We start from the raw sequence: 11,544 nt of genomic DNA, 5'->3' as shown, positions 1-11,544 counted from the left end.
GAGAACATGTTCCCGGATATGTTTTTGAATTACATCGCCACGTAAACAACCACATCCAAAAAGGACACTTTTCAGCTTCGAACACTTTTTTCGATTGCACTTTTTGGAAATGCAGTGCCCGGTATGCGAATTTCTATTCATTAAAGCGGCACATATTGGACAAACATTCAGCTGCACAGTGTCAGCCGACGAAATCGATCCAGCATTCTCCACCAACAAATACACAGTCCGACAGTGTCAGTGAACATGGCTTCGAGGAAGAATTTGAAGAAAAAGGGAGTCTAGATGAAATCAAACACATTATAAAATTGAGCATTTGTCGTATGACATCCGATGTAGGTTTGCCTCACTCCAAAATCTCCGAGTTCGTCAAACTGTGCGACACAATAACTCGCCACGTATCTGGGTATTTGGAGCAAAAAACCTGCGATTTTCTGAATTCTCAAAAGTTTGACCTCAACTCCGAGAAAGCAATTGAGCTACGGAACATGTTTCATCTGGATGACTTGCTTTGTGATATAAATACCTTTCCCAAACAGTCAAAGTTCATTAATACACTAGCAGGGTCGGCACCTATTCCCAGGGAAATATTATTGAGTCGCAGAGAAGATGTGCGTCATGTAAACTCTATTCCTAAAAAGTTATGGTGAATGAAACTGCTTCATATGTGAGTATTGTTGATACCCTCAAACTTGTGCTTAGAGATCCTGGTACAAGAGAACTGATGAAGGAAAATGATAAGCCGACGGTCCCTTCTGTAACTGAGTTTAGTTCCTTCAGAACTGGAGAATCATTTCAGACAAACGAATACTTCAAATACAATCCTGACGTTGTGAGATTGAGCCTATACCAAGAGAATTGGGAAATCCACTCAGCTCGAGAGCTGGAATTAACAAAATGTGCAATTTCAGTTTCAAAATTCAAAATCTGCCGGAGAAATACAACAGTTTTCCAAAAACCGTTTTTCCCGTACTGTTGTGCACTACAATAGATGCTAAAAAACATGGCTATCGGAAAATCCTTGAACCACTGGTAGAGGACCTCAAACGCTTGGAACAAGGTATTACCATTTTCTATGGCAATGAGCCATTTTTGCTTAAAGTAGTTGTTACCATGTTCTGTGGGGACACGCTAGCGGTTCATGATGTATTCGGATTGCTAGGACCTAGCGCCAATTATTTTTGTCGTGTGTGTCAAATTACGCGACAACAATTTCACGCGGATCCGTTCACCGAATATCCCTTGCGCAGTAGAGATTGGTACAACACAAATCTAGAAGCTGTGCAAAATGGCTCAACGACTCCTAAAGACTGTGGAATTAAGTCGACTGGTTGCATACTAAACGATCTCAGCCATTACCATATTACCGACAATTTTTGCCTCGATGGTATGCATGATTTGGCGGAAGGAGTAATACCCTTAACGATTCAACTGGTGCTGTTCCGTTATTGCAAACAGAAGGACTTAAAAATTAACATCGAGTACATTGACAACCGAATAAACACCTTCACCTGCGGTTATTCAGATAGAAAGAACAAGCCATCCTCGAATTTCACTAGGGAAATGATTATGGATTCTGCTTCCCATAAAATGAGGCAAACCGCATCACAAGCTCTTTTACTTTTGAGAAGCTTTCCATTTCTGTTTGGCCACATGGTTCCGGAAGACTGCGAGTATATGGCGATGATAGGCTACCTTATCAATATTGTGCGGATTATTTGGTCACCTGTAGTCTCAGAGCATATGCTTTGTCAACTGGAAGAACACACTAATCTTTTTGAACAAACTTTCTACGCAAACTTCAAAAGAAAAATCAACAAGCTCCATCATATTCGACATTACGTAACGTGTATTCAAAAAAGCGGATCTATGAAGCAGTACAATTGCTTACAGTTTGAGCAAGCAAACAAAGTAGGAAAGAATCTTGGAAAGAATCAGTCTGCTACGTGTAGAAATTTTAAAAACATTTGTCTAAGTCTTGCGAAACGACAAACTTTTAAGATGACCGTTGATATAATAGACAACCCATTTTGTGAAACAATGACTTTCACATCTGGGAGATATGTCAGTCGCGCAGAATGTCTGAGCCAGGCACACTTGGATTCAACTACTGAATATGCTTTCATTCCAAACACTGCAACATTGAACGGCATTGAATTCCGAAAAAAATGCAATTGTTTCGTTGAAAAATCACGAGAATGAACTTGAGAATGAATTGTATCCCAGTTACGGAATAATACGCGAAATAATCGTCATCAATAGCACAACACACTTCCTTTTACGGTTGTGCCAAACAAACTCGTATAGTGACTTCTATGAAGCTTACGAAGTTCACGTCATGGAAATCGATGAGTTGGTACCATTAGAAGACTGCTTCACACACACTACCTTCTCGTTTTGGTCACCGTATGGCAAAGCTCAAAAATATATTTCTCGGAGGTTCTACAATCAGGACTATTGAAGCTCATAATTTGTACCAAAAGTAATTATGAAATGTATATTTTATATATTTGATTCTATAATGCACAATATAATTTAACATTAACTTTCTCAGGTCGAGAGGAAATCGATAACGTTGAGACATTCATGGAGATAAACGAACAGGACTTCAAACGACTGAACCTAACAACCAAGATGATAAAGATCGTAACGAAAATTCAAGACCAACAGCGCAACAACGATGAAACCGAAGAATGGATTAAAGAAGAAAAGCCCCTGCATGGTTCTAACAACGACAACCCACGAAGTAACAAAACGTCTGGAGTTCAAATCGTCGATCCGGATAATCCTTTTGCTGGCATCAATCTGGAACAGGTTTGTAAATTTTTAAAATTGTTAATAATTCATCATAATGAACCATGGTTTATACGTTTTACAGGTTATCAACATTGATACAGTTTTTGATAAAACAGTTGAAGGGGTACTGGTCATGGAAGCATTGAGAGAAAATCCACGTCCGAACGAATCAATCCTCAAAGAAATCAACAAAATCCTATGTGAATGTCTGCGATCGTTGTATGGTTGGTAAGTAGCCAATTATATAACATAGACAAATGAACGTAAACGTATTTTTTAGTTGCTTATATTTCAAACATTTTGATGTAAGCATTTCAAATTGTCAACTCGTATAAGCATTCCCAATCATATTTTCAAATAGTGCATGATCCACATAAAAACTAATAGCTTATTGTCATTTTCATTTCATATATTCATTTTGTACGTTTCGATGATTACGTCTATTTGTCTATGAGATCGTAGTAATTTCACACTACGTCCTACAACATGATGGAGACGCACAGTGACTTGTAAAATTGTATAATTTCCAATGCAACAACCGCATATTCGTCTCACTTTTATCGAATGCTTAATCGTGTAGCTGGTGACCGGTAGGGTGGGGGACTATTTGGGTAGAGAGCCTTATATTGGACATTTTGCGTTATAATGCGTTATATATTCAATGTAGCACCAATTAGCATATTTTTTATGCACGGGGACATGTGTGCCCAGCTGTGTACACAAATACGTGTCATTTGATTTGAAATTGTATGAATTGTCACTAACAGTGCCCAAAAAATACCCCTGCCCAAATGGTCCCTCACCTTAGTACTATGAAAAGCAATAATTTACTTTGTCTCCTAGTGCTGTTTTGTAAAATACATGCAAATAGGATGGAGTTTGCTATTCGTTTTCATGTCACTCTAATAATCTTGAAAATATTGTGCTTTTCTGTTTCAGTCGGCCAAGCAACTTTTACAAGAACGAAATTGCTCTATCGCTTGTTCGCACTTATCCCAGTCTTGCATCCATCAATCCAGGCGTTCCTCAGGTAGAGTATAATCATCATCGCTCATTTTTCTGCCATCCAATTGATGAAATCCTATGTTTTCACAATCTTCTAGGCACTGTGGTTTCATCCTAACGCACGAGGAACCAACCGCCACGCTTGTCGCTTATTCTACCACATGGAGTACATCGCAAGGAAATCGGATGAGCGTGTAGTAAAACGACGACGACTTGATGAACCTTCAAATACCGATGCTGCCCCTGGGGTTTCTTCGGAAAACTCAGAAAAAACGTTGACCTCCATGAATTGGTATACCTATAAATAAGCTCAAAATAGAATTGAGGAGTAATTGATTACTTTATTGCATTTCAGATTCTTGAGTTGAAGACAATCGTTCCATATGCTCAAATGAAGTCCCGGGTCCTTGAGCTGTGGGGCAATACGTTTTCCATTCGTCAGCAGCATCGGCAGCAAGGAAATTTTTATGACTTCATCATGGACTTCCCAGTGTTTACAGCGTTTGACGGAGAGATGGTAAGGCTGTTCTGACTTCTTCCATTTATTCAAATTACTCAAATTAAATCCATGCCATAGGTTACACACGATTTCGAAAAGTTGAAGCCGGACGCAGAATCGTTTGCTTCTTCTTGGCCAACGCTGGAAGCGAAGATACTGGATCGACACAAGGAATGCTTCAAGGAGGTGAAAACTGGTAAACTGACAGATTGAGAGAAATTTTCTTGTCACTAAAGTACTTCTCTGCCTACTTAGATTTTGTTCGTGCTGTGGCGATTACTCGACAGAAAAATCCATCCCGTGGTTCAAAGAGAACGAACCAAGACGAAACCTCAAGGAAAAATCCTCTCAAAGGGATTATTGAGTGGATTGAGGTGAGTTGTTATCTTTGCTTTTATTCTTATTTGTTTCGCTAATTATACCAATGTTACATCCCCAGGCTGAAGACAATTTCACCGCGCAACATCCGTTACTGCCAACTCTTTACGTTCGTGGGCTGTTTCTGGAGGACTCGAGTGACTGTGCCATCTGTTGGAATAACCTGACTATTCCAATTATCAAGGACCTGAAGAATGCATTTGAAGTATTCATCAAATGTTTCTATGCCTTCAACGTTGCGCCAGCACCATCTGACAAGCAGTTTTTCCTGTTTTTCGGATCCGTCCTTGGTGTTGAAACGTTGAGCACAACTGGCACAAAGTTTATGCATGCGTTGTCATAAATTTTCACGAGGGCAGCGCTATTTTTGTTTGAACAGAATTTCATGAAATGTATCCCTAATTTTTCATCACGAACAAGCTAAACAAGAGAAAAATAAAAAGAAAGCATAAAATGTCCCCAAAATACAAACAAAGCATTATTTAAAACTAATCCGAAATTTCTTCGAGCCCAATATTTTTATCCCAATAGAAAACTAAATATTACCGAAAACCTTCGGTACAGCATTAATTGAAACCTGAGACATTGAAACTACCGGAAAACTCCGGTAAAATGCTCTATGAAATTACCGGAGAAAATCGGTAATTTTTGACAACTCGAGTAAAAATCGATTACCGAACGTTCAGTAATTAATTCGATTACCGAACTGACTACCGAACGTTCAGCTGTTGAAAGTTCGGTAAAAAATTACCGTATACTGTAAAAATAATTAAGTGTGAACCGGGGAATTAATTCCTGAACGATTGTCGAAAGAAATTCCAGGGAAAAATCCTTAAGGAATTCCAAAAAAATATGCTTAAGGATTCGCTGGAGAAATTCTTGGAAGAATTGTGGAAGGACTTCCTAAAACAACACTCTGAAAGTGGTAGGAAATAATTCCAAATGAAGGATCACAAGGATCCCAGGACAAAAACAGAACATGTGGCAGCACTGCCGAATCTGATGTCGACATCGTAAAATTCATTCATGCACATCTGACGACCAGCTGCAGCCTCGTCGGCTTGGCTCGGGAAGGACATCGACGGCGACAACCGACGCATTTTGTAAACAAACCCCGTACCAAAATCTAGGCCGAAGATTGAATGGCGTTTGAAGTCCACTACAAGAACAAAGTGGTTAACTATTTTAAACCTTGATTTTAATTGAAATTTATTGTTAGATAAGGTAATACAACCGTAGAAGAGTAGTAACTTGATCTATGAAAGCAACCACTAGTGTGTTGCTGTCAGTCACCCCCATCCACACGCACACAGATGCATCCCGCACGAAGTTCCAGACGAAAATCGACCATGAATGAATGAACTGCTAGGCGGGCGCCGCACTTGTTTTCTTGTCTTCGTCCATCGTCCGCCGTCGTCGTCGCGAACGCGAAGAACTCTCTAAAACAAAAGCTCTCATTTTTGAGTAACGCCCATGCCGCACAGGGACTGTGTTGGAAACACACATTTTTTAAAATTGCTCATACGCTCACATTTTTGCAAAATATCAATATTTTTCGGTATTTGAAGGTGGTTTATAAACCCAGTGAGGTTGCCATGTCGAAATTATTGCAAAATACATGCTCATGTGAGCGTACGAGCAATTTTTAAAAAATGTGTGTCTCCAACACAGTCATGTGCGGCATGGATGTTTACTAAAAATGTGCAGGCCGAACACATTTTTGAGCGAGGACGTTTTTGCGTGAAGTGCGATAACTGGAAGGTAGTAAAAACATTGGACACGTCGCGAGTCTCTGGTGCTACGAAAAGAAATTAAAGCTGATTTCAGCAGGATTCAATCGGTTCCCGTTGTTCCGAGTGGACACACACACCTGCTGCTGTAGTTCTAGAGAATGGAAAATTGCTAGGTAAAGTTCGTGAAACGCCAACGACAATCGAATCGATCCCGAGCCGAAGGAGGTGAACGAACGACGTCTTGCCTTGGTTGGTTGTTGGCAAATCAGCAGTTTTGGCGACTGGCTCTGGTTCTCGTTCGAAGGAAAGTGAAAATCAGCGATCAAAATGGACGAGACCGTGATGTTGATACTGTTGGTGATTGTGATGCTGGTGGGGTCCTACCTGGCGGGGAACATACCGCTGGTTGTGACGTTGTCCGAGGTAGGTCGTCGTAGGAAGTATACTGCAGGGTGTCTCGTTGGAAGTGCTATAAAGAAGTGTTTTTTTTCGTTTCAGGAGAAACTGAAAAATGTGTCGATCTTCGGAGCAGGACTGCTGGTCGGTACGGCCCTCACGGTCATCATTCCGGAAGGAATTCGATCGCTGTACGATGAGAGCAAACTGGAGGCGAAGACCATGGGGACTTCCGACGCTCCCGATCACAAGCACAGTGCCGACGAGCATTCGTCTACGATCGGCCTCTCGCTGGTGCTGGGATTCGTGTTCATGATGTTGGTCGATCAGGTGTCTTCCCGTCGGAGGGAAGGTTCGAACGAGCGCAATTTGACTGCCACGATCGGATTGGTGGTTCACGCCGCGGCCGACGGAGTGGCCCTCGGGGCAGCGGCCACCACCAGTCATTCCGACGTGGAAATTATCGTGTTCCTGGCCATTATGCTGCACAAAGCTCCCGCAGCTTTCGGACTAGTTAGCTTCCTATTGCACGAAGGAATCGAACGCCAGCGGATACGGAAGCACCTGCTAATCTTCTCGCTGTCCGCCCCGCTTCTAACTCTGCTGACTTTCTTCGGAATCGGAAGTGAGCAGAAGGAAACGCTCGAGTCGTTGAATGCCACCGGCATTGCGATGCTGTTTTCCGCGGGGACGTTCCTGTACGTGGCCACGGTGCACGTACTGCCGGAACTGACGCACAATACCGGACACGGAGGCCACCGAAGCGGTGGCCATACTGATTACAACCTTCTGGAGACTGCTGCCGGCAGTAAAGTGGTCGTTCACGGAGGTGGTAGTGGACTGAAGAACACCGAACTGGCTCTGCTGATTCTGGGAGCGTTGATGCCGCTGTTCCTGACCGTTGGACACCACCACTAGATACTAGAGAAGGAGACCAGATGACGAGGTTAATCGAAACATTGCCAAATTTTTTTAATGAAAAGGTGAGCAGAGTGCGATCAGAAGGGTTTATTAGAGCCGTTTCCATCAGAACTTACGCCTAGCTTCCACATACATGATGCAAAGGACAATTATTTATTACTTTTATCGACGAGTGGCTTAATATGCATGTTTCTTTCAGAATATTTTCAGAAATCACAGTACACAGGTCTGCAAAAAGTTAATGGAATATGCTATCAGAGGTTTTCCTGTGTTAGCTAAAATAACAGCAGAATTTTTCAACGAAATTAAAACGTATTCTTCTAACGATTCGTTAAAGATGTGATCCAAAATTCTAGTAAAAATCACCAAATTTCGGTGGATTTGATAAAATTATACACATCTATTCTGAAAAGATTTACCGCAGAAATCTTTGGATTTGTTTAAGAGACTTCTTGAAGATATTTTAATTCCTAAAGAAATCTCTGAATACTTTACTTGATACTTGATGAGTTACAACTCGTTGTGGTGAGTATTCGCCGAACGCAGCCTGGATCAATCGCTTCCAGTCGCCTTGGACATTTGGTGTCCTGTCCTTCTCAACTACAAAAAGCCAACGTGTGTGGGACCTTTCACGAAGCCGATTACCCCTTACTGGTTCTCTGCTGAATGTAGTTTGAGGTTATCGTACGAAGCACGAGCTACGTGCCCAGCCCACCGCAGCCTGTCGTGTTTAATACGCTTCACTATATCAATCTCTTCATAAACTTGGTATAATTCGTTGTTTATGCAACACCCCAGATGCCGTCCCCTAGTTTACCGATCCAGTATTATTCGCAGAACTTTACGTTCATAGACTCCAGGAATTCCCAAAGGAGTTCCTTGGGAATTTATCCATGAGTTCCCCAAGAATTCCTTCAGGTTCCACAGTTTTCCAAGAATATCTTCAGAATTTTTACAAGGGTTCCCTGGGAATTCCCCCACGAGGTGCAGGGAGATTCCTTCAGAAGGTACTCAAAAATTCTCCGGGTTTTTAAGCTTCCCGGGAGTTCCTTCAGGAGTTCCCCGGAAATTCCCCCAGAAGTTTTCCGGAAAATTCTCTGGAAGTTCTTCAGGAATTTTCCAGAACTATCTTCAGAAGTTCCCTGGAAATTCTTCCAGGAGTTGAAGCGAATTCCTTGAAAATTCCCACAAAAAATTCTGTATAATTTTTCCAGGGACATCATCAGAAGTTCCTTGGGAACTCCTCCAATATGCCTTTCGTGACGAACCAGCACAATTGTGCTGTAGATACAGCTTGCAAAGCGAGAAACCCAGTATCCATAATCACGTTGTGTGGTAAAATCACACTGTGACACTGTGTTACCAGTATCCTTCGTGTAATTACTGCATTACTCCATTGCATTGCATTGATTTTGCTACAATTTTTTTTGTTTTGTTTTCTCAGAAGCTTCAGAAGCTATCAAACTTGATAATAAAGTCACATTATTTACACTAAGGAATTCCCGAATGATTTCAGGGAGGAATCTCAGATGGAATCCTAGGAGGAGCCTGAAAGAAACTCCTGAAGAAAACCATGAAGAAAATTCTGGACTAATCTCTGCAAGACTGCTGTATAAAACCCTGAAGAAACTTCTGCAGCAATCTCTGGTGGTTCAAGAATCTCCTTTAGAGATCTCTGCAGAAAATTCTGAAGAAATCCCTGATTAAAGTTTTCGAGGAATTTCAGAAGGAAATCCAAGACGAATCTTCGAAAGAAATTCCAGGATGCCCCAAACGAATTTAAGCAGGAATCCCAAGGGGATTACAGAAGAAATTTTCAAAAGAATTCCAGGAGGAATCCTCGACGGAATCACACGGAATTCTAGCGGAAATTTCTAGAATTTCAAGGGGGAATCAACGAAAAATATTGAGAAGGAATTCCAGCAGAAATCTCTGAGAGAATACTGAAGGAATTTCCAAAGATTCCTCAAAAAGGGAACCCTGAAGGAATTCTAAGACGAATCCCCATAGGCAGTTAAGGAGGCATCTTCAAAGAAATTCAAGAAGGAATCCTCGATGGAACTCTAGGAAGAATCTTCGAATACCAGGAGAAATTCCCAAAGGAATTCTAGGAGAAATCACTGAAGAAATTCAAGATGGAAATCTCGAAGCAATTCCAGGAGGAGTAGGGATTTTTTGAAAGAATTAAAGTGTTGGGACAGTTTCCCCCGGAATAAAACACTTATTGACAGCAGATCCTTTTCGATTAGCTTCAATGCTGGAATATATCATTTTTAATTATAAACTACAACTAACTACTATTTACAAACTTACATCCTAGTATTTCATATCATTGCCGAAGGAGCAGCTTCCCAACACATCGTTCGCCTTGAGCACTTTCTCCACTGAATCTATTATTCAATTCAAATAGTAGAGAGAACCTATTATATATCCATCGAAATATTATTTTCAGTTTCAATACAAATATTTCTGAAACGAAAACCGTCACAACAGAAAGGAAGAATCTTCGAAGGAAACCTAGGAAGAATCACCAAAGGAATTCCAGGAGGAATCCACGACAGGAATCCCCAAAAAAATCCCAAGAGGATTTGATGAAGGAAGTCCAGAAGGAATCCTCAACAAAATCCTGAATTCAAGAAGAAATCCTCAAAGTATTTCTAGGGGGAACCATCGAACAATATCCAGAAGGAATCCTCGTATGAATTCCATGAGAAATCCCTGAAATAATTCTAGCAGGAGTTCCCGCAGGAATCCCAAGAGGAAACGCTGAAAGAATTCCAGGAGAAATCTCTGAAAATAATCGAAGAGGAACTCCCGTAGACATTTCAGGAGGAATCCCCAAAGAAATTTCAGTTGAAATCCCCTAAGAAATTCTAGAAGGAATCCCCGAAGGAATTTAAGGAGGAATCTTCGAGTTAATTCCAAGAGGAATCCCTAAATGAATTCCAGGAGGATTCCCCGAAGGGAGTCCAGGAGAAATCCCTGAAGGAGGTCCAGCAGGAATATCTGACGAGATTCCTGGAAGAACTTCTGAAGCAATTCCTGGAAAAATCCCCAAAGAAATGAAAGGAGAAATCCCTGCAGGAATCCCAGGGGGAACCCCTAAAGGAATTCTGAGAGGAATCTCCGAAGGATTTCCAAGCGGAATTCTCGAATGATTTCCAAAGAAATTCCAGGAAGAATTCCTGAAGAAATTTCTAGGAGATATCACTGAAGCAATTCCAGAAGGAAATCCCAAAGGAATTCCAGAAGGACTCCTGAAGAAATTCCATGAGGAATCACACTGAAGAAAATCCAGGAAGACTCTTAAGGGATTCTAAGAGGAATCATCAAAGAAATTACAGAAGGAAACCCCGAAGAAATTTCTGGAGAAATCCACGTTAGAATATCAGGAGAAAACCCCGAAAGAATGACAGGAGGAATCCAAGAAAGATGTCTAGGAGGAATACCCGAAGGAATTCCGAAAGGAATCCCCAAAAGAATTCCATGAGACATTCCAGAATGAATTCTAGGAGGAATCCCCGAAGGAAATCCCTGAATGGAATGCCAGGTGGAATCTCTGAAAGATTTCTCAGAGGAACCACCAAACAAATTTGACGGAATATTAGAAGGAATCCCCGAAAGAATTTCAGGAAGAATCCTCGAAGGAAGACTAGGAGGAAACCCTGAAAGAAAATCTAGGGAGAATCTCCGGAGGAATTCCAAGAGGAATCCCCGAAAGAATTCCAGAAAAAAGCCAGGAGCAATCCTCGAAGGAAGTCCGGGGGAACCCCTGAAGGAAGTCTAGGAGGAATCCCCGAAGAAATTACAGGAGAA

The 11,544-nt window shown here is 41.4% G+C and overlaps 2 protein-coding genes across 8 annotated transcripts; both read left to right on the top strand.

Annotated features, from left to right (window-relative positions):
- Window positions 1-2,212: 2,212 nt before the first annotated feature.
- On the top strand, window positions 2,213-5,249 carry LOC109400596 (uncharacterized). 7 transcript variants are annotated; one of them, XR_009997486.1, is made up of 7 exons: window positions 2,213-2,482; window positions 2,555-2,814; window positions 2,879-3,024; window positions 3,736-3,826; window positions 3,900-4,496; window positions 4,556-4,674; window positions 4,740-5,249. XR_009997486.1 is itself a non-coding variant. In XM_062850444.1 (6 exons), coding segments are annotated over exons 2-6 (660 nt in total). In that variant the 5' UTR covers window positions 2,213-2,482; window positions 2,555-2,586; the 3' UTR covers window positions 4,158-5,249. The 7 variants fall into 7 exon arrangements, 4 of the variants coding, with proteins under 4 accessions (XP_062706428.1, XP_062706430.1, XP_062706427.1 ...); XR_009997487.1 differs by having other exon boundaries at window positions 3,900-4,318; window positions 4,379-5,249; XR_009997485.1 differs by having other exon boundaries at window positions 3,900-4,674.
- A 1,177-nt stretch (window positions 5,250-6,426) lies between these two features.
- LOC109416842 (zinc transporter ZIP9) lies at window positions 6,427-7,805 on the top strand. Its single transcript, XM_029853396.2, has 2 exons — window positions 6,427-6,834; window positions 6,910-7,805. Exons 1-2 carry the CDS (start codon window positions 6,739-6,741, stop codon window positions 7,723-7,725), a joined length of 912 nt encoding a protein of 303 aa, XP_029709256.2. The 5' UTR covers window positions 6,427-6,738; the 3' UTR covers window positions 7,726-7,805.
- The last annotated feature ends 3,739 nt before the right edge of the window (window positions 7,806-11,544 follow it).

This window comes from Aedes albopictus, chromosome 2 (genome assembly GCF_035046485.1).
Source record: "Aedes albopictus strain Foshan chromosome 2, AalbF5, whole genome shotgun sequence".
Classification (NCBI taxonomy): domain Eukaryota; kingdom Metazoa; phylum Arthropoda; class Insecta; order Diptera; family Culicidae; genus Aedes; species Aedes albopictus.
The sequence above is the reverse complement of the archived record's forward strand: the minus strand, read 5'-3'. Positions and strand labels throughout refer to the sequence as shown.

Bases quoted from the DNA above. Each gene is read 5' to 3' on its own strand.
- LOC109400596 (XM_062850443.1), top strand. From the start codon at position 2,587: ATGGAGATAAACGAACAGGACTTCAAACGACTGAACCTAACAACCAAG. The intron at 3,025-3,735 runs GTAAGTAGCCAA...TTTCTGTTTCAG, and splicing joins CTGCGATCGTTGTATGGTTG to TCGGCCAAGCAACTTTTACA. The intron at 3,827-3,899 runs GTAGAGTATAAT...ACAATCTTCTAG, and splicing joins TCAATCCAGGCGTTCCTCAG to GCACTGTGGTTTCATCCTAA.
- LOC109416842 (XM_029853396.2), top strand. From the start codon at position 6,739: ATGGACGAGACCGTGATGTTGATACTGTTGGTGATTGTGATGCTGGTG. The intron at 6,835-6,909 runs GTAGGTCGTCGT...TTTTCGTTTCAG, and splicing joins TGGTTGTGACGTTGTCCGAG to GAGAAACTGAAAAATGTGTC.